The sequence below is a fragment of the Filobasidium floriforme genome (assembly GCF_021052385.1).
Source record: "Filobasidium floriforme strain CBS 6241 chromosome Unknown HD553scaffold_18, whole genome shotgun sequence".
Classification (NCBI taxonomy): Eukaryota; Fungi; Basidiomycota; class Tremellomycetes; order Filobasidiales; family Filobasidiaceae; genus Filobasidium; species Filobasidium floriforme.
In genome coordinates, this window is record NW_025763639.1 from 666,063 (window position 1) to 684,011 (window position 17,949).

General features: G+C 52.5%; 6 protein-coding genes across 6 annotated transcripts; 2 read left to right on the top strand and 4 right to left on the bottom strand.

The window, feature by feature from the left end:
• Positions 1 to 291: 291 nt before the first annotated feature.
• Positions 292 to 1,677, top strand: HD553DRAFT_344279 (uncharacterized protein; the record flags this gene model as incomplete). Its single annotated transcript, XM_046182970.1, has 2 exons — positions 292 to 1,032; positions 1,108 to 1,677. 2 exons carry the CDS (start codon positions 292 to 294, stop codon positions 1,675 to 1,677), a joined length of 1,311 nt encoding a protein of 436 aa, XP_046034814.1.
• Positions 1,678 to 6,466: 4,789 nt separating this feature from the next.
• Positions 6,467 to 8,144, top strand: HD553DRAFT_315780 (NAD(P)-binding protein). Its single transcript, XM_046180534.1, has 5 exons — positions 6,467 to 6,879; positions 6,951 to 7,033; positions 7,106 to 7,465; positions 7,543 to 7,753; positions 7,833 to 8,144. The coding sequence occupies exons 1-5, from the start codon at positions 6,650 to 6,652 to the stop codon at positions 8,041 to 8,043; spliced, it is 1,095 nt and encodes a 364-aa protein (XP_046034815.1). The 5' UTR covers positions 6,467 to 6,649; the 3' UTR covers positions 8,044 to 8,144.
• HD553DRAFT_84565 (Der1-like family-domain-containing protein) lies at positions 8,000 to 9,590 on the bottom strand. Its single transcript, XM_046184539.1, has 7 exons — positions 9,279 to 9,590; positions 9,171 to 9,204; positions 8,954 to 9,099; positions 8,830 to 8,887; positions 8,623 to 8,752; positions 8,468 to 8,561; positions 8,000 to 8,404 (listed from the first exon to the last, which is right to left on the bottom strand). Exons 1-7 carry the CDS (start codon positions 9,356 to 9,358, stop codon positions 8,152 to 8,154), a joined length of 795 nt encoding a protein of 264 aa, XP_046034816.1. The 5' UTR covers positions 9,359 to 9,590; the 3' UTR covers positions 8,000 to 8,151.
• Positions 9,452 to 10,614, bottom strand: HD553DRAFT_84656 (putative OHCU decarboxylase protein). Its single transcript, XM_046184540.1, has 2 exons — positions 10,206 to 10,614; positions 9,452 to 10,127 (listed from the first exon to the last, which is right to left on the bottom strand). Exons 1-2 carry the CDS (start codon positions 10,520 to 10,522, stop codon positions 9,824 to 9,826), a joined length of 621 nt encoding a protein of 206 aa, XP_046034817.1. The 5' UTR covers positions 10,523 to 10,614; the 3' UTR covers positions 9,452 to 9,823.
• HD553DRAFT_315785 (chitin synthase-domain-containing protein) lies at positions 10,548 to 15,504 on the bottom strand. Its single transcript, XM_046180535.1, has 27 exons — positions 14,524 to 15,504; positions 14,315 to 14,453; positions 14,168 to 14,251; positions 13,993 to 14,100; positions 13,806 to 13,928; positions 13,714 to 13,744; positions 13,576 to 13,649; positions 13,471 to 13,514; positions 13,380 to 13,406; positions 13,145 to 13,314; positions 13,038 to 13,089; positions 12,957 to 12,971; positions 12,781 to 12,897; positions 12,687 to 12,712; positions 12,515 to 12,612; positions 12,353 to 12,450; positions 12,248 to 12,294; positions 12,150 to 12,184; positions 12,072 to 12,092; positions 11,879 to 12,006; positions 11,753 to 11,823; positions 11,529 to 11,693; positions 11,440 to 11,465; positions 11,350 to 11,378; positions 10,975 to 11,286; positions 10,834 to 10,910; positions 10,548 to 10,765 (listed from the first exon to the last, which is right to left on the bottom strand). The coding sequence occupies exons 1-27, from the start codon at positions 15,219 to 15,221 to the stop codon at positions 10,707 to 10,709; spliced, it is 2,874 nt and encodes a 957-aa protein (XP_046034818.1). The 5' UTR covers positions 15,222 to 15,504; the 3' UTR covers positions 10,548 to 10,706.
• Positions 15,505 to 15,737: 233 nt separating this feature from the next.
• HD553DRAFT_344286 (uncharacterized protein) lies at positions 15,738 to 17,766 on the bottom strand (the record flags this gene model as incomplete). The annotated part of the gene is made up of 8 exons (XM_046182971.1): positions 15,738 to 15,791; positions 15,847 to 15,877; positions 15,942 to 16,005; positions 16,072 to 16,792; positions 16,865 to 17,061; positions 17,137 to 17,221; positions 17,308 to 17,357; positions 17,421 to 17,766. 8 exons carry the CDS (start codon positions 17,764 to 17,766, stop codon positions 15,738 to 15,740), a joined length of 1,548 nt encoding a protein of 515 aa, XP_046034819.1.
• Positions 17,767 to 17,949: the final 183 nt, after the last annotated feature.

Here is a 17,949-nt window from a genome sequence, read left to right on the forward strand (position 1 = left end):
ACAAAATCTACCGGAATTCACCGAAATCCCCGACAATCTGGGGTGATCTCGAGTTCTATCCTGCTACTATGCCGTAAAACTATCTGCAACAATCTGTGCTAGCAAATATTCTAGCCCCTATCGAGCCGCTTTTTTGACGCACGTGGCGGAGAGCGGTCGACGGTCGACTGCAGACTGCCGAATTCTGCAGAATTCGGCACCGACCTGATCAACTCCAGATACTATGTTGTATGTTGTACTACTGTCTATGATCGCTATGCCGAATTTGAATCGTTGAGCGGATCATCAACCATGTCTGAATACCATCACCATCCCCATCAGCAGCAGCAGCAGCAACAGCAACAACATGTGCAACGGGATTGGAGTCAGCACGAGAGGGAGTACTACGCCTCTCTGTCTGATCTGAGGACGTTTCAGCAACCTCTCCCTCATCCGAATCATCACCACGGCCAGTATCCGTACCCTTCACCAATCGGCGAAGGTCCTCGAGGTTACCTCGCAGGCCCTGCAGGCACCTTGGTGGCTCCAAGCACCCAAGGACACCCGCAGACTGCCGAATTCGGCGGAACTCGGGACATGAGTCCATTGGACTCTCCCCTCTTGACTTCGATCAACGCTTTACCTAGCCTGCCCGCCGCTCCTGCTATCCCTCCGGCCCAGGCTGCAACTCCTACCTCTGCTCCTGGCAACCCTCCTGCCAACCAGAACGTTCGCTGGTATGAGTGGATGGAGGATCTCCTTGCCGACCTCCTTGTTGCGGAGGTGAAGGTCACACGCAACAAGGTCACCATGGGCATGCCCGTATTCTCCAAGATTGCCAACCTGATCAATGAAGCGATGGACGCTCGAACCGACCCCACGCCCAATGGGAGATTGGATGGTATCAAAGTTAAGAACAAGACAGGAATCTTGACGGCAGAATTCTACAAGCCTCTCGAGCGGATGAGGAAGAGGTCGGGCTGGGGTTGGGATCACCAGCTGCATCGTCCCCTTGTTGATGACGAGGCGTTCGAAGACTACGTCAAGCACTGGGTGAGCTGAAGATTGCAGCCGAATTCTGCAGAATTCGGCAACACAAGCTGATCCCGTTCAAACATCGTCACACAGGTCGGGACCCCAACCGTGTCTCAAATCAGACGTCTGCGAGACAATGGATGGCGGCTCTACCCCAAGTGGAAGATCATCCGTGAAGGTCATGGAGCTACGGGTGATTTTGCCTTCCGGGGTGGAGCTCCGATCCCTTCCCAACCCGAACCTCCTGCCGGAGAGGCGGAAGAGTCGGCCAGCGAAGGTGAAGCGAACAGTCAGCCGCAGGGTACTCCCCAATGTCCCCACAGCAGCAGGAGCCGGGGCAGGGGTGGATCGTCTTCCGCTGGATCAATTGCTTCGATGAGCAATCGCCGACGCGATGAGGATCAGCCCGACTTTGCTTCCCTTGGCAAGACGTTTGTTGAACAGCTGGCATCAGTCACTCAGCAAGCAACTTCGCAGATCTTGACTCGTGGTTCCGCTTTGCTCAAGGAGGATATCGCAGCCATGGAAATCAGCGTGGTCGACGCTCGGAAACTTCGCCTCCGTCTCGCCAAAGACCGTACGCTGGCCGAGTCTTATGCCCATCAATCCGAAGAAGACCGCCGGGAGTTGCTACAAGCAGTCTTGGAAGATCTACAGGGCTGAGTTTTTGTGTTTGTAATTAACCACAGTGCTCCCGAATTCTGCCGAATTCGGTGTATCAATGAAACGTCTGTCAAATGAGAGCTAGGAGCTAGACACTTGCGAATGTGCTCACCTACGAATTCTGCCCAATTCGGCAGCCCTCTTGCACTCATTCCGGTTGGGTGGCAGGAATGACCTCCCATCGAGCGAAGTTGTCATCCGCAATCTTTTCTCGCAGTGCAACCATAGGATCACTGCGAGCATCTGGATCGTTCCTTTCCCTCCGGGCAACGGGTTCGTCTGGATCCAACCCTACCCCAGAGAGAAGATCCTGATCGTCTGGTACTGGCTCGCAGTCGTCTTTGTTGTCAGACATGAAGTTCTGCAGTGCGCAAAGTGCATAGATGACTTGCACTTGCTTAGCCGGGGCATAGTACGTTCCGGCTCGCAATGCCTTGAACCTCGCTTTCATGATACCCCAAACCTGTTCAATGGGCATGCGGAGACTGGAATGTTGGTGATTGTACACCTCCTCCCTAGTCGCTGGCTGTCGTCTGGATCGCTTCCATGCGGCAAGGTGGTATGCTGTCCCATTGTAGGGCGTGAGTACCTGGCATCGAAGAGTGAATCCTGCATCTCCGAGTAGATAATACCCTTGCGGAATTGGAATGTCTTCGTGGCGAAGACAATCGTACCAGATGCTGATATCCGGCTCAGGACCTTCCCAGCCAGCGTTCACGTAACAAAGCCGACGATCTAAATCGCATATACCGAGGACGTTCCATGAGAGACCACCTTTGCGATCTCGGAAATTACCCTCTCTATGGCTTGGAGGATGCGCAGTGATGAGGGTGCCATCGATAGCGCCGCAAGCCTGTTGAAATGCCCCGAGCTTCCTGCTCCGGGCGAATTTGCGATGAGGCAATTGGTTTGGACGAGGAAAGCGCACCATCTCGCTGTAGAATGGGTCGGTGGCGAGGGCAGTCACCGTGACATCAACAGCTCTATTAATGAAATGATCAGCCGAATTCGGCCGAATTCGGTTACGACCCTCATCTCGGCTCACCTGAAAGATTGAGAACACATGATGCACATTCAGCCGAACTCGACCGAATTCGTACAAATTTACTCAACTCACTCACCTGGACACCGCTGCCAAGCTTCTGTTGAACTCTAAGCCTGTCTGCCGGTGACCTGTGCCATGCCTCAATGCATGCAGAGCGATGGCCAACGTTTCTTGCGAGCCCACGCGTTGTGTCGCCAACGACCTCCCAGCTGTTCCAAGTTTGCTCGCGAGCAGTCGCATGGCAGAAGGACTCATGCCAAACGCATTCATGCATCGTGCTCGGTTATTAAGAGCCTCCATCAATCTCATTTGTCCAGAGAACCTGGATGTGGAGTAGGCCAGCCGTGTTCGTGAAGGGTTTTGTTTCTGGTTTCGTTGCTGTCGATTGCACAGCAACACGAGGCTGATAAATTGGACAACAAAGTCCCTATCTCTACTCGAGTTATCTGACATGTTGCAGGGTGACCTTGTGCCGAAGTCTGCAGAATTCGGCTGAGCACAACAACGCATGTATCGACGATCGACGACAACCACGATATGCTTGTCGTCAAATCGCAGATGGAAATTGAGATGACGTCAAGGACCTATTTGCCTCCGTATTTGCACCCGACGCGCGTTTGAGCGACCGTTTCATCCCTTGATCGTCGCTGCTTGACGACGCTGTTGCCATCAATATCACCAAAGGACCTCTTCAGTTCCAACGCAGAAAACGCAGAGACTTCGAGAAGAGGGTCCTTTGGATTGTTCCTGTTCATCAAACAACAACAACAGCCACGTCGACGCGTATGACTCCATCAAAACAAAGAAAAAAACACGTCGCGTCTGCTCAGCCAGTGAGGAAGGTATATACACACGATCAATTCACATCCCCCCTTCCCCCCCCCTCATCGTCCTTTTCTCTTTTCCTCTCTTCACTCTCAACTCTATCTCTCCGACTCTATCTCTCTTCCCAACTTTACTTAATCCTCGTCTTGATAACAACATGGCCCCTGAACGTCCCGCCAAATCCTCCTCCTCTAAACGCACCAACCCCGCCAACCCCGCCAATCGTACTTCTCGGAACGCCCTTGGGCGATTCGTGTCTCGTCCCGGAGCTGGAGCTCCCGCTGGCGCTCAGGAGGAGTGGGATAGGATGCAGAGGGGGGAAGGGGGTCGTCAGTCGACTCTTCCAAACCTGAGAGTGAGTACGATGCGATCGTGATCCTTCTTCCTTTCACCGTCGGTTGTTCCCCTCTTGTCTTTCGTTCTTTGTCGAGTAAACGACTGACTCTCCCGAATTCTACCGAATTCGGTAGTTTGCTCAGACCGAAGAGGAAGAAGAACGGGACGTCCAGAAGGCCATCGGCAAGTCTCTCAAGATGGCTAAGTTTGAAAAGATCCTTACCAAGGAGCGACTTGCAGCGGAAACTCGCCTCGCCCAAGAGCAAGCCGAACGGGACGCCGTCAACCAAGGAGCTCGCATCTCCCCCATCCCCGACGACAACCAAGGAGCTCGTATCTCTCCCATCCCCGATGACGACGACGTGATCGTCAAGACCGAGAAGATTGATGAGCCTGTAAGTTGGGGTGTTTGCTAGCTTCAAAGTCGGAATCGAAGGCTTACCGAATTCTGCAAACTTCGGCAGATCCCTCCAAAGAACAAACGCAAGGACAAGGCCAAGGCGAAGCAGGCGGAGGTCATCGAGGTGAGTTATTCCTGTTAGAGAGTGATCGGTTTGCGCTTACGAATTCTGCAAACTTCGTCAGCTTTCCTCGACCGAGGAGCCGGAGGCCAACGCCAAGGCGAAGGCCAAGGCCGAGAAGAAGAGGAGGAGGAAGGCCGAGAAGATGGCGCGGGAGGTGAAGAAGGAGGTGGAGGAGCTTGTCCCTGTGAGTTATCCATCTTTCGCTCCATTTCAGCTTGAACATGATACTAATTCCTTCCTTCCCTATGCGTTTAGAGCGACGACGACGTCAAGGCCCTCGTCGCCGACTTCCCGTCTAAAAACCTCGAGGATGCCTGGATCATTGACGGGAAGAACCCCGTCAAGGTTTGTGTAAGTCTGTGCTCTCTCTTTTACACATCCTCATCGTGGTACTAACTTCATTCGCAAACGATAGATCTTTACGAAAGGTTACGACTGGGTAGGAGCTCTTGCGAGACTCGAAGAGGCTGCCCAGATGTCGAACGAAAAGGAGAAGAACGCCATGGCCAAGAGTATCGGCTTGATGGGACCTCGTTCGTCCCCCGACATGACTGCGGCCCGACGAAATTTCTGGCTCGCCCGAGGGATCGACTTCGATAAGACCTTCAACGCTCAAACGGGCTACGACGTCGGCGTCTATACCGGAGAGGTGAGTTGGCGCTTACCGAATTCAGCCGAATTCGGCAGAGTCCTGCGTCTTTTGCACTGATCACTGACACCGGTACGATTGCTTCTCTCTTCAGGAACGAAGCATTCGAACCGCGAAGGAGGGGGGCAAAGCAGTTGTCGAGTTCGAACACATCATGTGCACCCCCTGCGCCAGGAAGAAGAAGGATGACCCGGAGCAGCGATGCTTCGCCACAAGGCCCTTCACCGCCTGCACCGCCTGCGCTGATCGCGGCAAGGCTTGCGACTTCAAGGAGATGCAGCGCGCCTTCGTCAACCAGCACGTCATCGGTGCTGCGAAGACCTTGCAAACTATCGGCAAGAAGATTCGCAAGAAGGTCAAGGGCAAGAAGGGGTTGACGATTGCTATCGACATGATGGCGGTGAGTTTTTCTCTGATTCAAACCAGTGATTCCGCGATCCGTGACTGACCGAATTCGGAAAAATTCGTACAGGCTGTCACCGACATTCTCAAGGCCTCCGACGTCGGTATCCCCGGTCTCCACGACTCGCTGAACCGTTACTTCGAGATTCAGTCAGCCAAGATCGACGCAACCTCCAAGAGCGGCAAATCGATGATCGGGCTGTTGAATGAGAGTCGAGGCGAGCAGGTTGCCCGAGAAGTCGAGCAGGGCATGAAGGCTCCCCGCCGCAAAGACGTCGAAACCCAGGCCGTCCTCGACGCGGCCTTCGACAACTTGCCCAGCACCCCTCAGAAGCGCAAGGCCATCGCTGCTCCCGACCAGCGAGCGACCGTCGAGGACTACGATGACGACATGGACATCGACGAGCCGGTCGCCTCGGGATCGGGATCGGGTAAGAAGAAGGCGATCAAGGCCGCGCCCCCCAAGGAAGAGACCTCCGACTCGGACTCGTCGGACTCTTCGTCTTCTTCGGAAGACGAGAGCTCCAGCGACTCCGACTAAGTTGCCTCTTGGTAGACCCCCGCTCAATGCATAGGGTCCCTTACTACCTGATTTCTCTCGCGAAGTCTCTGTTCAGGTAGGGGTTTTTATAGATTAAGACTTCGCCCGTTATTATACGGTAAATATGTGATAGAGGTTTGTAATTACGAGGCTGGTTTCTTTTCTTATGCCATGCCATGCTACGAGCGACTACGAGTGATCGCCGAATTCGGTGAACTTCGGCTGATGTCTTTGTCAAAGAGTTCTGATTCACCCGTTCCCCGAATTCTGCAGAATTCGGCAAGACCTTTGCTATGGAGATGAAACACACATCGTCTGAGATATCACGTGATGACGTGGCTGCTATTTGTATCCGCGCGGAGGCAAACAATGCAAACAGATAGAACTCGCGATCACCCACGGCAAACTATCCGACCTCGCTAGCGCGCTATCTGCGCGCAGATACTCGTGAGAAAATAATTATAATCTAGATAGAACTCGCGACCGGGCCCTCACTTCGGCTAGAAATGTGATCAAATTTACACGTGTACATCGTCCATCGTCCATCCATATATGCCATATACCCCTATACACTTGATATCTTCCCGTCCACACCTCGAAATATCAGAGAAACACCTACCACAACCCCAATCAAATCATTGACCACCATCATGCCCCCCATCTCGAACCCCAGCATCATCTTCAACGAATTGCCCAAGGGCGAACCCACCTTGGAGACCCTCAAGATCGACGAGTCTGCTCAGATCGATCTCGAGGAAGAGCTCAAGGAAAATGAGATCATCCTCAAACTCGTATGCGTCTCGCTCGACCCGTACATGCGAGGGCGAATGCGAGAGGAGCACATCAAGTCTTACAGCCCCGCGTTCCCTTTGAACAAGCCGTGAGTCGGCGTGCTAAATTCGAATGTCACATAAACTGGGCAAGTGCTTATTCGGCTCGTCTGCACTACAGTATCGGCGGACACGGAGTTGCCAAGGTCATCAAGAGCAAGTCTAGCCGATACGAGGAGGGAGTCCACATCTACGGCGTCTTGCGTGAGTCTGACGAGCTACGTGGCGACAAGCTGGAGAATCGTGTCGCTGACAACGCATACGCGCCTACCGTAGCCTACACCACCTACATCCGCCGAATGGCTCCTACCGAACAGGAGGATGCGCAGAACGCCAAGTTCTTCGGAGGACCCGCCCTCAAGATCCTCAAGAACGAGGAAAACTTGTCGTGGAGCACCTACATCGGTGCCGCGGGGATGCCGGGAAAGACGGCGTACATGGCCTGGAAGGAGTACTCTCCCGTTCAAGGGCACATTGGCCAAGCAAAGGTCGCCTACATCTCTGCGGGTTCGGGTCCCGTAGGATCGCTCGCCATTCAGATGGCTAAAAAAGACGGATACAAGGTCATCGCGTCGGCAGGGAGCGACAAGAAGATTCAGTTCTGCAAGGATATTGGAGCTGATGTGGTCTTCAACTGTGAGCGTCGTTGCCCTTATGCACCCCCTCCTTCATATCGCCGATAAGCTCATCCCGACCTCCTTGCGACGATACAGACAAGACCGACAACCCGGACGAGATTTTCGCCAAGGAAGCGCCCGAAGGCATCGACGTCAACTGGGTCAACGTTGGAGGCAAGGCTTTCGAGACCGAGCTCGCTCACTCGGCGTCTCACGGCCGAGTCATCGTTTGCGGTTGGATCTCTGCCTACAACGGCAAGTCTGACGGGATCACCAACCTGTTCCAGATCGTTGCCAAGCGTTTGCAGTGAGTGTCTTCGGTATACGACATCTCGTCTTCCGGTCGGCATCGGAACTGACACCCATTGTTTGCTACATCTGCCCAGCGTCAACGGTTTCATCGTCGGAGATCTCGAGCCCAAGTATGGCAGCGAATTCTACTCGACGGTGCCGAAGGCTTTGGCCAGCGGGGAAGTCAAGTTCTCCGAGGTCAAGTACGACGGGCTGGACAAGATCCCGCAAGCCTTTATCGACCTGCTTGCTGGCAAGCAGGGAGGCGGCGATGGGCTGGGTAAGGTAGTCATCGAGATCAAGTAGATGGGTTGCGATACGAAACGAGGCCAAGTTTTGTATGGGGATCCACGAACCAATGAATAGATATCAAGCCGCATGATAGACTTTGTAAATTGTCAAGGGACAATCCTTTTACAAGGGTTCTCCTCCCAATCTCTGACCGCTCCTGCCCCAGTTGTGCGATGTAGTCCTCCCCTCGCTGGTAGCAGATGTCCTCCCGCCAGCCGTGCTGCCTCGCCCACGAGCCGCCTCGAAGCCCCGCCCGTAGATGCGGTCCGTCTGGCCACTCGGGAAAAGGTTGAGGAACCGACGCGGAGCCTGAAGAGGGTTGCGTCGTTTGATCTTGGCCGATGGATGTGTAGGCAAGTAGGTCGAGAGGAACCACCTGGAAAGAGCGGTCCATCAGTTGATGCGCTTCGAGAGCGCGATGCTGCTTCGATTTCCTTACCATGTGTGACCAGCTAGCATGCCGACGAGTCCGGCAATACCCTTGGGTGGACCGCCCAAGATCAAGTCAAGCACGATCATAGCTATGGGGTAATCTGCATTCATATCGACGTGTCAGCGTTTCGTCTCGCTTGACTGTGAACGGCTGCATCTCACATGGCACGGGGATATTGAGCAAGCCGAATAGGCTGATGCTCATCGTTGGATTGGCACGACACCAGAGGTAGTTCTGAGCATGTAGTAGAGGTCTAAACAAGAAGGGTATGTTGAAAGGGATGTTGAAGACCTGCCCAATGATGATTGCCGCAGCAGAAGTCCATCAGCCAGGCAACTACCCAAACACACGCTGCAAATACTTCGTACCAAGATGATACAGGCTACCATGAGATTGGCCCATGCATACTCTCCTGTCCTGTTCAAACTGGCGTAGCGTTTTGGATTCCCGGTCAGACTCATTCCTCATTCCATCACGGTCGGGCTGACTCACAAGGTTTCTTTCTCCAGACTGCTACCGTTGCGGTAGATTAAGAAAAAGTCATAGAGCGCCGGAAAGCCACCTCCCACAAAGAAGAACGAAGACCAGAGCCTCCAAACCTCCCATTCTTGGCGGATATGTGGCCAAGATAGATAGATCTGGAAGATGCGAACGGCCTGCTCAGCCATCCACGTAGTAATCTCTTCTCAAACCGACAGGCTGAACTGACAGATCCAGGTGAAAGCTGCTGTAGCAAGACGGGCCTTTAGAATAAAATGATTCCTCCATTTAGCTTTCACCGACACACCGACGGATGGCGGACAGACGATAGACTGACCCTGTGAACAAGACTATCGAGATCAGGAAGAAGCGTGTCACCGGAGGGACATTGTGGATCAGACCTTGAAGATCAGCCATGGCGATTTGCTGCCTTCGAGGATATCCCAGGATGGTCTAGAAGGACTATATAAGGATACGCTTGCACTATATGGCAGGTGATGAAATCAGACGATCAATATCAGATGTTGCAAGATGAATATCATCGCAATATGGAGAACAGGTGCACACGCCCGCTCATGACGAATCCCACGTCGAGCCGAGCAGGGCGTGTCTTACCGAATCACTTGCGGGGAGATTAACAAGCTCCGGGTTGACTGAACAGAGCTTCACTTTGCACAATGCTCTATCGCCTGCTGGGGTTTTCCTACAAATCTGCTCTTCGACATACAGAGGCACTGCTCATTATTTGCACAAAAGCGGGATAGTTATCGCTGTCATGACCGTTGTGGATACTGTAGGCAAGGCTCGAAGGTCCAAGTGTCCAAAAGGAAATCCGTCCTCACGCTCGGCCCAACGTGCGAAAATTCGTCCAGATATCAAGAGTCAGGGATTTACGAGCCCTTTTAGTCTCGCTTGACCTATCCTCCATACATCTCCCACCGCGCGATCCAGCTCGTCCGTCCATGCTGCGCTGTATCGAGGCCTGACCTTGCTCGTAACAGCCTCGCTATCGAGAGCGGGCCGCTCTATATCGCCGTTCTCAAGGGCCAAAGGTGTTCTTGCATGCTCAAGGCCGAGGCGCTCTTCGATCTCGGTCACGATAGCGCTCCGGGGACGACCCGCGACAAAGGTGATGTAGGGCAACGAAGGGTATATGGCCGTGTATACTTTGTTCAGATGCGCCAGCCTTATGAAAAGAGACGATAAGCTCCGCTTCAGCATCCTACAACCATTTTGGTACGCGATATTGAACTCGCAGGCTCACCTTCGTAGAACGGGTTCAGGTGTGGGCTTGAGATTACCCTGCTCCTTGCTACTGAGTGCGCTCAAGCCTTGCACTTCGCCGATCAGCGGATGTCCTCCGATCAGGTTTTGTCGGTCCTCCATAGGCCACGTGGTGACCTCGACCTGACAAGCATCCAGGATCTGACTATAGCTCGATAGTGCCGACGCTTGCAATTTTGAGTGCACATTTGGAACCAGTTTCCTTGAGAGGATTTCTGATGGCTCAAGGAGGAGGACGAGGAAACGGTGGAGCTCGGTTTGATCCTGTTGCAGCGATTGCAGGCTTGGCAAGGACATGGTCGCAGATAAAGAGATTAGGTTGTGGCAGGTCTATGAGGATGAGGGGTCCTGCATTTGACTGGGGCACCCGTGTTATATGGGAAAGCAGAGCGTACATCGCACATCATCATCCTACATCCGGAAGCAAAAGACGTGTCGCAAAGCCCGATGTTGTCGGAAAGATTGGGTCGGACCGTCCCATCTACTCCCGTTGGAATAGCCGCAAGATGAGATAATAGGTCGCACCGATAAAGCGGAATGCTATCGTTCGGGAAAGGCAGCCGTTGGTAAGTCGCTGTTGCAACAGAAAATTCTTCGACAGAACTTACCGGCCAAGCCCGCCACCGAGTAGAGCAAGAAACCCATGTAGGTCTGAGAGGTTGGGCTGCCCGCAGTACTCGTCGTGCTGGATCAAGACGAGCCCCAGTCAACGGATTGGGTATATTTCGGGACTGCACGAGAATGCTTACAGAATCCCTGCACATAACGCTCCATTTGAAAGTACCCATGCCATCAAGACGTTGGTTCTAAAAGTCTTATAGTAATCTTCTTGCTTCTGCGTCTTGGATCTGGTAGGCTTGACAACCGGGATAGGCTCCGCGAGAAGCTTCAACTCGTCCGCATAGAGTGCGTTAATGTCCTTCTCTTCTGTCGGTACAGCCAAGATGACTTCGTCTTTCTTGGCGCCTTTCCCGCTGGCTGCAGCTCCCAAATCCATCGATACCGTGTCGGAACCCTTAGTTCCCCAACTGACGTCGTGAACGTTACTGAAGGCGTAAACGCTGCAGGAAACGATAACGTTTTTAGGCTCAACCGGACTAGGCTTCAGGACCGCTCATACTCACTTCAGAACGTTGATATAGGAAGGAGCCAACTATGATATTGGAGAATCAGCGGACTGAGACCATAGATTTGGGAGGATCGTTTGGACTTACGAAAAGATATTGCAAGAATGAGGTGACTTTGCGAGACACACAAGTTTAGCCGATCTTGCTATACTGGCCGAGCCAACGGATAGACTCACCCATATGCCAGGGATCGAACGCTAGAAGAGACGACACGACATATAGTCCGTATGTCACCGCTAGAGACAGCACGATATTCCGGAACACTTTATTGTCCAGAATCTCTTGCGCATCGATCGCACCATCAGCTTGTATCGATTGGATCCCTTTGACGGCCAGCCAAACTGCAATGCTCGGTGATTAGTACGCAAAATCTGCTCCCAGCGTTCGGTCCGTGGCTCACTAGCAGCAAATATCATATATCCAGTAATGACTGCAAAGCCGACCATGGCCATGGTGTATGCCACCTTGGAACTGTAACGACACATGAATGAGCTGGGATCGGTAATCTTGACATAAGTCCACTTACCCGGCCGGCCGGTTGCCCATGGACATCAAGAAACACATTATGAGGAGTGCAAGGTAGATATAATTGAGCGGATACCGAATATACTTGAAGAAGCTGCCATAAGCGTCCAGCGATTGGGCCAGCACAAACTGTCGAGCGCAAAAGGTCAATGCCGCTCTCATGCTGGTGGTAGTCGTCTCTTGGTGCAACTTACGAACGCAATGTAATAATTGCCCTGCGAAAAACAATGATATGAGCACGAGCGTGAGTGTCAACGCCTCTACCGGCTTACAATGGAGAACCAAGCGAAAATGATGTTGAAAGTTTCTAGTCGATCGTAAAAGCCGCGTTTTAGTGCATGAAGGGGGACATTACGTGAAGCTAACTCACGGTAAAGCAACTCGATATGCAGGAAGAGCTTGCGCCCGAAGGAATGACTGCCAGATATGCTTTGAGACATTCGGTTCTCACTTGTAGATAACGGCACCAACTTACGAGGATCGATAAATATAACCGAAGTGCACTATCGAGTGTATGGCAGCGAAGAATGAACCGTTGAGCCACCGTCTCCGCTGGGCCACCAGCTCTGGGACCTGGAAACAGGATCTAAGGATAAGCCGACGTGGTCTAAACTACCGGTGATTTTGGCCGACTTACGCCATCAGGAACATCGGTGATTGCACTAGCCGATTTCACGTAGTGCAGAATCCAATTGCTGTTACGCTTGGAAACGAGTTCCCAACAGAGAATCCGATCTGCAATGTCAGCAATGGTCAGCGACAGTGGCGCGGTAAAAGGCTTGCCGACAAGCGACCAAGGTGAGCCATACCTTCAGCTAGGTACATGTTAGCCGTGCTGCTCGGAGTTGAATTCAATGAGCTCGATCATTGGTCGCAAGAGTTCTTCATCGATACGAGACTCACAAGATCCCTGCATCCGCTCCATGCATAGTCTCGCCCAGGAAATACTGTTTCAGGGGGCCGTTGCCGGAGATGTCATTCTCGAGAGCCTTGTACCGGTAGGCCGAGAAAGCACCGGGACTTCAAGAACAACCAGGATTAGAGGTGCGCGGCGATTTGTTATGCCAGTCCATACCCACAGTACCGTGATATATCTGCATAACGCCGACGTGCGATGCAGTTAGTTCATACCCGCTAGAGTGAGGTCATTGAATGCTCACCCAAAGGCCGACTCCAGTGGTTTGTCCAAGATGTTGCTCAGTTTGTACTCGACTATCAGGCAGAACGAGTTAGAATGCGAAGGACACGGATCGCCCTTCTTACGTACAGTTTTGAGCAGCAACCAAAGGATTCAGGAGGTTCTTCCAGTATTTGCCTTTCAACGCGACAATCTCCCCGCAAGCCCCCCCGCAATTCGGTTTGAGATCAAAAGTCTTCCACAGATGATAAATGGAGGTAGGAGCTGGATCTGTTCCAACATCGAGCAGCACACAGACACTACAGGTTCAGGAGCTCATGTCAGCTCTACGTCGGTGAGGCACATATAAGAAAACAGCGCTCACTTTGGCTGTAGAATCGGACCGAATGCACTGATCATGTCATCATCAGCAACACGATATGCGGTGAGTGCGTGAGATTAGCTAGCGGACGTACTTGAAGAACCATCGGTGACTGTTGATCTTCTTTGCGTTGTTTTCCTTTTCGAGCAAACAGCCTTTGAGTGACATATGCCGAAGCGAAGGCGGGAAAGCTTCGTACCTTTACACAGAGAATCATCTGCACCGGTGCCCATTTCTTGCCTGGCACTACTTGGTATTTGGAGTTGATGTAGACTGTACAAGGCGGAAGCTCAGCAAAGCCCTCACTCAGGCGGGACCCTTGGGATGAATAGCCTACGTTGCGTTGTGTATTCATACACATGTGCAGTCTGGAATGACGGGAGCTTTGAGTAATGCACTACACTGATCATGCGGATGAACGAAACTTACCACCGGTTTGCCATTGACCACATTCTTGGCCACGCCTTCCTGATATACACCCAGAGCCGCCAGCATGGCTCGAGTTCGAGGATTAAAGATCTTGCGTCCATCGACCACTACGCAAACGACAACCTAGACGGGTTGTCAATGGCTTAGTAGCCTTCAGTAACGGCGAGGCCAATTTTGCGCAAATTACCTTTTTCCACCCATCGTCCTTCCAGATTGGACTACGTTCTCGTTCGTTCAGGTGGGCAATGTTCGCCATGACCCCTCGCATGGTCCGTGCGAACAGGACATCGTCTTCCTGTTGCAGTGATGGGACGGCTTAAGTGTGCTCAACGCGGGCCCAGCGGATTAGAAATGTCGCTCACGTTGTACATGGTAATCACGATGAAAATCTCAGTCTTTCTGGTAGGTTCGTATAATTGTTTCTGCCTGAGCGTGTATTGCTCTGCCTGTAAAGTTGGCATTTGGTTAGGTCGAGCGATGCGTATCAATCGGTGAGACTGGGCTCTTGCCATGAAATCGTCCGGTTGACTGGTGACTGCCGTGTATCTCATCAAGGAGAACTCCTGTTCTTTCCGATGAGCAATCGGGCAGAGATCGAGTAGAGCGGATGGTACCGGACACTCGAGGACGAGATTACCTCGAAACAGCCTGTGATGAAATTACGAGAACATGTCAATGCCACGACCACAGGTGGCGAGCCCCGCTCAGTTGTACTGACTGCACTCTCTTGGTCGTCTTGAGGCGCCGAAGGATTCGTTCTGGAGCGGGTCCATATCTCATAGTAATGGGTTCGTCCGGATTCACCGTCGAACCATTCCCCGTCATGCTAGGGTTCCTGCCAAAGGGTGTACCATAACGACCATCGCCGGTATCTTGTCGATACAAGAGAGGTTCATCCGCCAGATCTGCGCTTGGAGTGACCCTTCCATCATTGACGTTTGAGTTATAGGGAGAGTACGGACGGGGTGGCGGGTAATAACCTTGGGCTTGTCCATCGACCGTGAGACCCGATTGCATAGAGCTTGAATGGTGCACAAGCGGAGGCGGTGAAGTCAAACGCGAGTCTGGTAAGTAGATACCCGTCGGTGGACCAGCAGAGGGGGCGTTTGATGTTACTGGCGGCGCTCCATAACCGCTTGGAGGATATATGCCCGGCGACGCATATCGTTGATTAAAGTCATACCCTGATGCGCTCGGCTGCTGACCATAGACGTCACCCGGTGGGCCAGGGGAGGGCGATGCCCGTGAAGGCTCGATGTAGGGTTGCTGATAGCCTGAAGTTCCGTGAGGAGGATTGCCAGAGTTTAGGGGGTCGGCGTATGGATAAGGGGCATTGTTGCTGCCGTAGGAATCTTGATGATGATGTCCGCCATTGTTCTCATTGAACGGGTCGACGGGATATTGATCATACTGCATAGAACGATCAAGGTTCAAGGGGGATATCCACTCGATTCAGCTCAGCGATATCGGTCTCGAGGAGGAAGTAGTTCGTCCGTGAACAGGAATGACCCACGGGCTGATTGCCGTTGAAGGGGGGTGGATAAGCCATGCCTCGGGCGTCTCTTCAATGCACCCAGAATGTCAAGGTCGTCCTGTCGTTTGAACGCAGACCTGATGATCGTTTGCACCTCGGCTAACAGCTAACGTCTTGGAGTGAGACGACTGAGACGTCTACTGACTGTATAGGGGTGGTTGATGAATGAATGGTTGTAGAGGGGATTCCCTTGTATAGTACCTGCAGCATGTCGCGATCATCAGCAACACAGCTTTGTCCCATCTCGCATGGAAGTAAAAATAGCTTCCGACCATTTCCATCCTACTAGTAGTAGTACAAGCAGCTAGGATTATCGTTACATATAACATACAACAAACTACATACAGAAGCGGTCATACATCTAGAGCAGTTAGCAGCATTCGATCCTAACGGTCCTCTCATATCCTCTGCACCAGTAGATCGTACGCTTTCTCGCAGTCCTCCAGGTTGACCTGCAAAATGAGCGCGTCAGACTGTATCCTCACAGCCGTTCGGACGTCAACTGACTATGATGTTAGCCGAATGATAAGTAGAGATGCTGTGCATCTCGTCAGCTTGCCTGGTCTCGTCTGAAAGAGGCTAAAGCACACGTCACTACTGACTAGAGCATCTGGATACCTCCTTTCCTCAGGCGCTCGTTAATGCGTTGCAGGACACCGGAACGATCTGGAAAGGCAAGGCGATGTCAGCAAGTATCGAAACGCTCCATATTCGGGTACAGTCTGTGTCTACCCAAGTGAACGGCGTCATGACCGTTTTTCGAGGTGCCTAAGCCCAGATCCATGCGCAAACATTTCTGAACGGTGCTGCCAGGAAGAGGACGGAGGCAGATATCTTGTGTCGCAATGGAGTCTGCGTTCGTCGCCGCGATCGAATGCGGGGCCGTCATCGGAACGCCATCGAGATCAAGATCGACATCGTCGAGATCTCCGCCGCTGAACACCAGTAGGCTTCTCTCTTCCCGGTCGGGGAACATCCTCCTCAAAATATCGATTTCGGTCATCAGACTGGATCCTTCTCTCGTTCTGACATAGGAGAAGAACGGGCGAATCCTCTGCCGAGAGTCGTCATGATGTCCTCGGTTGTCGAAACGTTCCGGTCGGAACGATCCACTCGGGGTGTTGCGTCGAACTGACCGAAACTCCTCAGGGCTACAAATAAAGAGGGTGAGACGGTACCGCCACAGCGCTTCACCCTCGTTATTCAAGCCAATCATCATCAAGTTTCCGGGGTCGATGGTTACGCCTTCCTCTCCATCGTTGTCGCTGGCGCCCACGAGAGTTTCGTCAGGCCGGCCACCATTTTCTTCCAGACAAGTCATGCCTTCATCACCGTCCCGCTTCTCTCGCGTGGAAGGGTAAATCGACATGAACTCCGCCTTCGACAGCATATCGATGCTCTCGTGCGTAGAGTACCCTTCATCGCGCACGTGCATAGACAGGTCTTCCTCCGACTGTCACGCAGACAAGTAGATACCACTGCCCATCAATGTCTATATCTTGACTCACAACACGAGGGAACCTACATATGAGTTTCGGGAGCTGAGCCAATCGTCTTTTAAGAGCGAGGCTGCAGAAAGAGAACGATCCCTTCCAACGTCGTTCTCCGACCCGACCGAGAAAATAGGCCCATCAAGGCTGGCCTCCATGGAAATGCTCGCGTACCCGTCCTGACTAAACGAACCCGTCCACTCGAGAGCAGTCGAGGGGTCCCTCACGCACCCTGAACGAAAGACATCGGTGTGGGCGGTATCAGCAGTCAACCCGATCATACAGGTTTCTTCCTTCAAAGACTCACATCCCCATCGCTCGAACATGTCCACTGCTCTGGCGAAATCTCTCTCTTTCACAAGACAGAACTCTGCTAGGCTCGATGACTGATACTGTATGGGTACGAAAGGTACGGATATGGACAGCATAGTATGTCAGTGATCTGCCGGGTGCGGGATTCCCTTACATACGGCCCTACCTGTATCGGTATCTCCGCGTCCGCCAAACAGCGAGTGATCCGTGCCACCGCTGTAGCAACGATCGATCGATTAAGCGCTGATCTAAGGTTATCATGTGCATCATACAACCCACCATCTTGAATGTCACTTCCATCGACTTCCAGTTGAAAAACCCTCCATCGAGATCGGCTTATCCGCAGGCCTCTATCTTTGTACAGCTGGATAGTCGCGGTCGCAGCCCAGATTTCTTCTACGATATGCGAGGCGGCATAGATGGAAAGCTCGTTTTGGTTGGAGTTGAGCGCAAAAAAGTTGGACGACTCTCGATCGTGCGCTCGATGGATGGTGCTCATGATATGGCCCACCATCGCCTGCTCGAGAGGCAAGTGATCCAAATTGTCCGGTCTCTCAATGCTGATGGGCACGTTGACAACAAGAATGCAGGTGTCGAGGATGTTGATGTTGATCGTGGGTGACATCTTTTCTTTATTCGATCGTCGGATTTTCTCTCAGTTCAAGACTGGTAAATTTATAGGTATGCTGAATTGTAAGAAAGAGATTAGATCCGCATCTCATTCGATGGCGAGATCGCAAGGTGTATTATACAGTGTACCATTTACAGTGGCCTTGCAGGCCTTGCCTATCAGTGGCAGCACTAAAGG

Excerpts from the sequence above, each read along its gene's own strand:
- HD553DRAFT_315780 (XM_046180534.1), top strand. The coding sequence starts at position 6,650 with ATGCCCCCCATCTCGAACCCCAGCATCATCTTCAACGAATTGCCCAAG. Across the intron at positions 7,466-7,542 it reads AGCTGATGTGGTCTTCAACT|ACAAGACCGACAACCCGGAC; the intron begins GTGAGCGTCGTT and ends GCGACGATACAG. Across the intron at positions 7,754-7,832 it reads ATCGTTGCCAAGCGTTTGCA|CGTCAACGGTTTCATCGTCG; the intron begins GTGAGTGTCTTC and ends ACATCTGCCCAG.
- HD553DRAFT_84565 (XM_046184539.1), bottom strand. The coding sequence starts at position 9,358 with ATGGCTGATCTTCAAGGTCTGATCCACAATGTCCCTCCGGTGACACGC. Across the intron at positions 8,753-8,829 it reads TGGTAGCCTGTATCATCTTG|GTCTTCAACATCCCTTTCAA; the intron begins GTACGAAGTATT and ends ATCATTGGGCAG. Across the intron at positions 8,405-8,467 it reads ATGCTAGCTGGTCACACATG|GTGGTTCCTCTCGACCTACT; the intron begins GTAAGGAAATCG and ends CGCTCTTTCCAG.
- HD553DRAFT_84656 (XM_046184540.1), bottom strand. The coding sequence starts at position 10,522 with ATGTCCTTGCCAAGCCTGCAATCGCTGCAACAGGATCAAACCGAGCTC. Across the intron at positions 10,128-10,205 it reads CCTGAACCCGTTCTACGAAG|GCTGGCGCATCTGAACAAAG; the intron begins GTGAGCCTGCGA and ends TCTTTTCATAAG.
- HD553DRAFT_315785 (XM_046180535.1), bottom strand. The coding sequence starts at position 15,221 with ATGCAGTATGATCAATATCCCGTCGACCCGTTCAATGAGAACAATGGC. Across the intron at positions 13,515-13,575 it reads AGATGATTCTCTGTGTAAAG|GAAAACAACGCAAAGAAGAT; the intron begins GTACGAAGCTTT and ends TTGCTCGAAAAG. Across the intron at positions 11,694-11,752 it reads ATATATGATATTTGCTGCTA|TTTGGCTGGCCGTCAAAGGG; the intron begins GTGAGCCACGGA and ends CGAGCATTGCAG.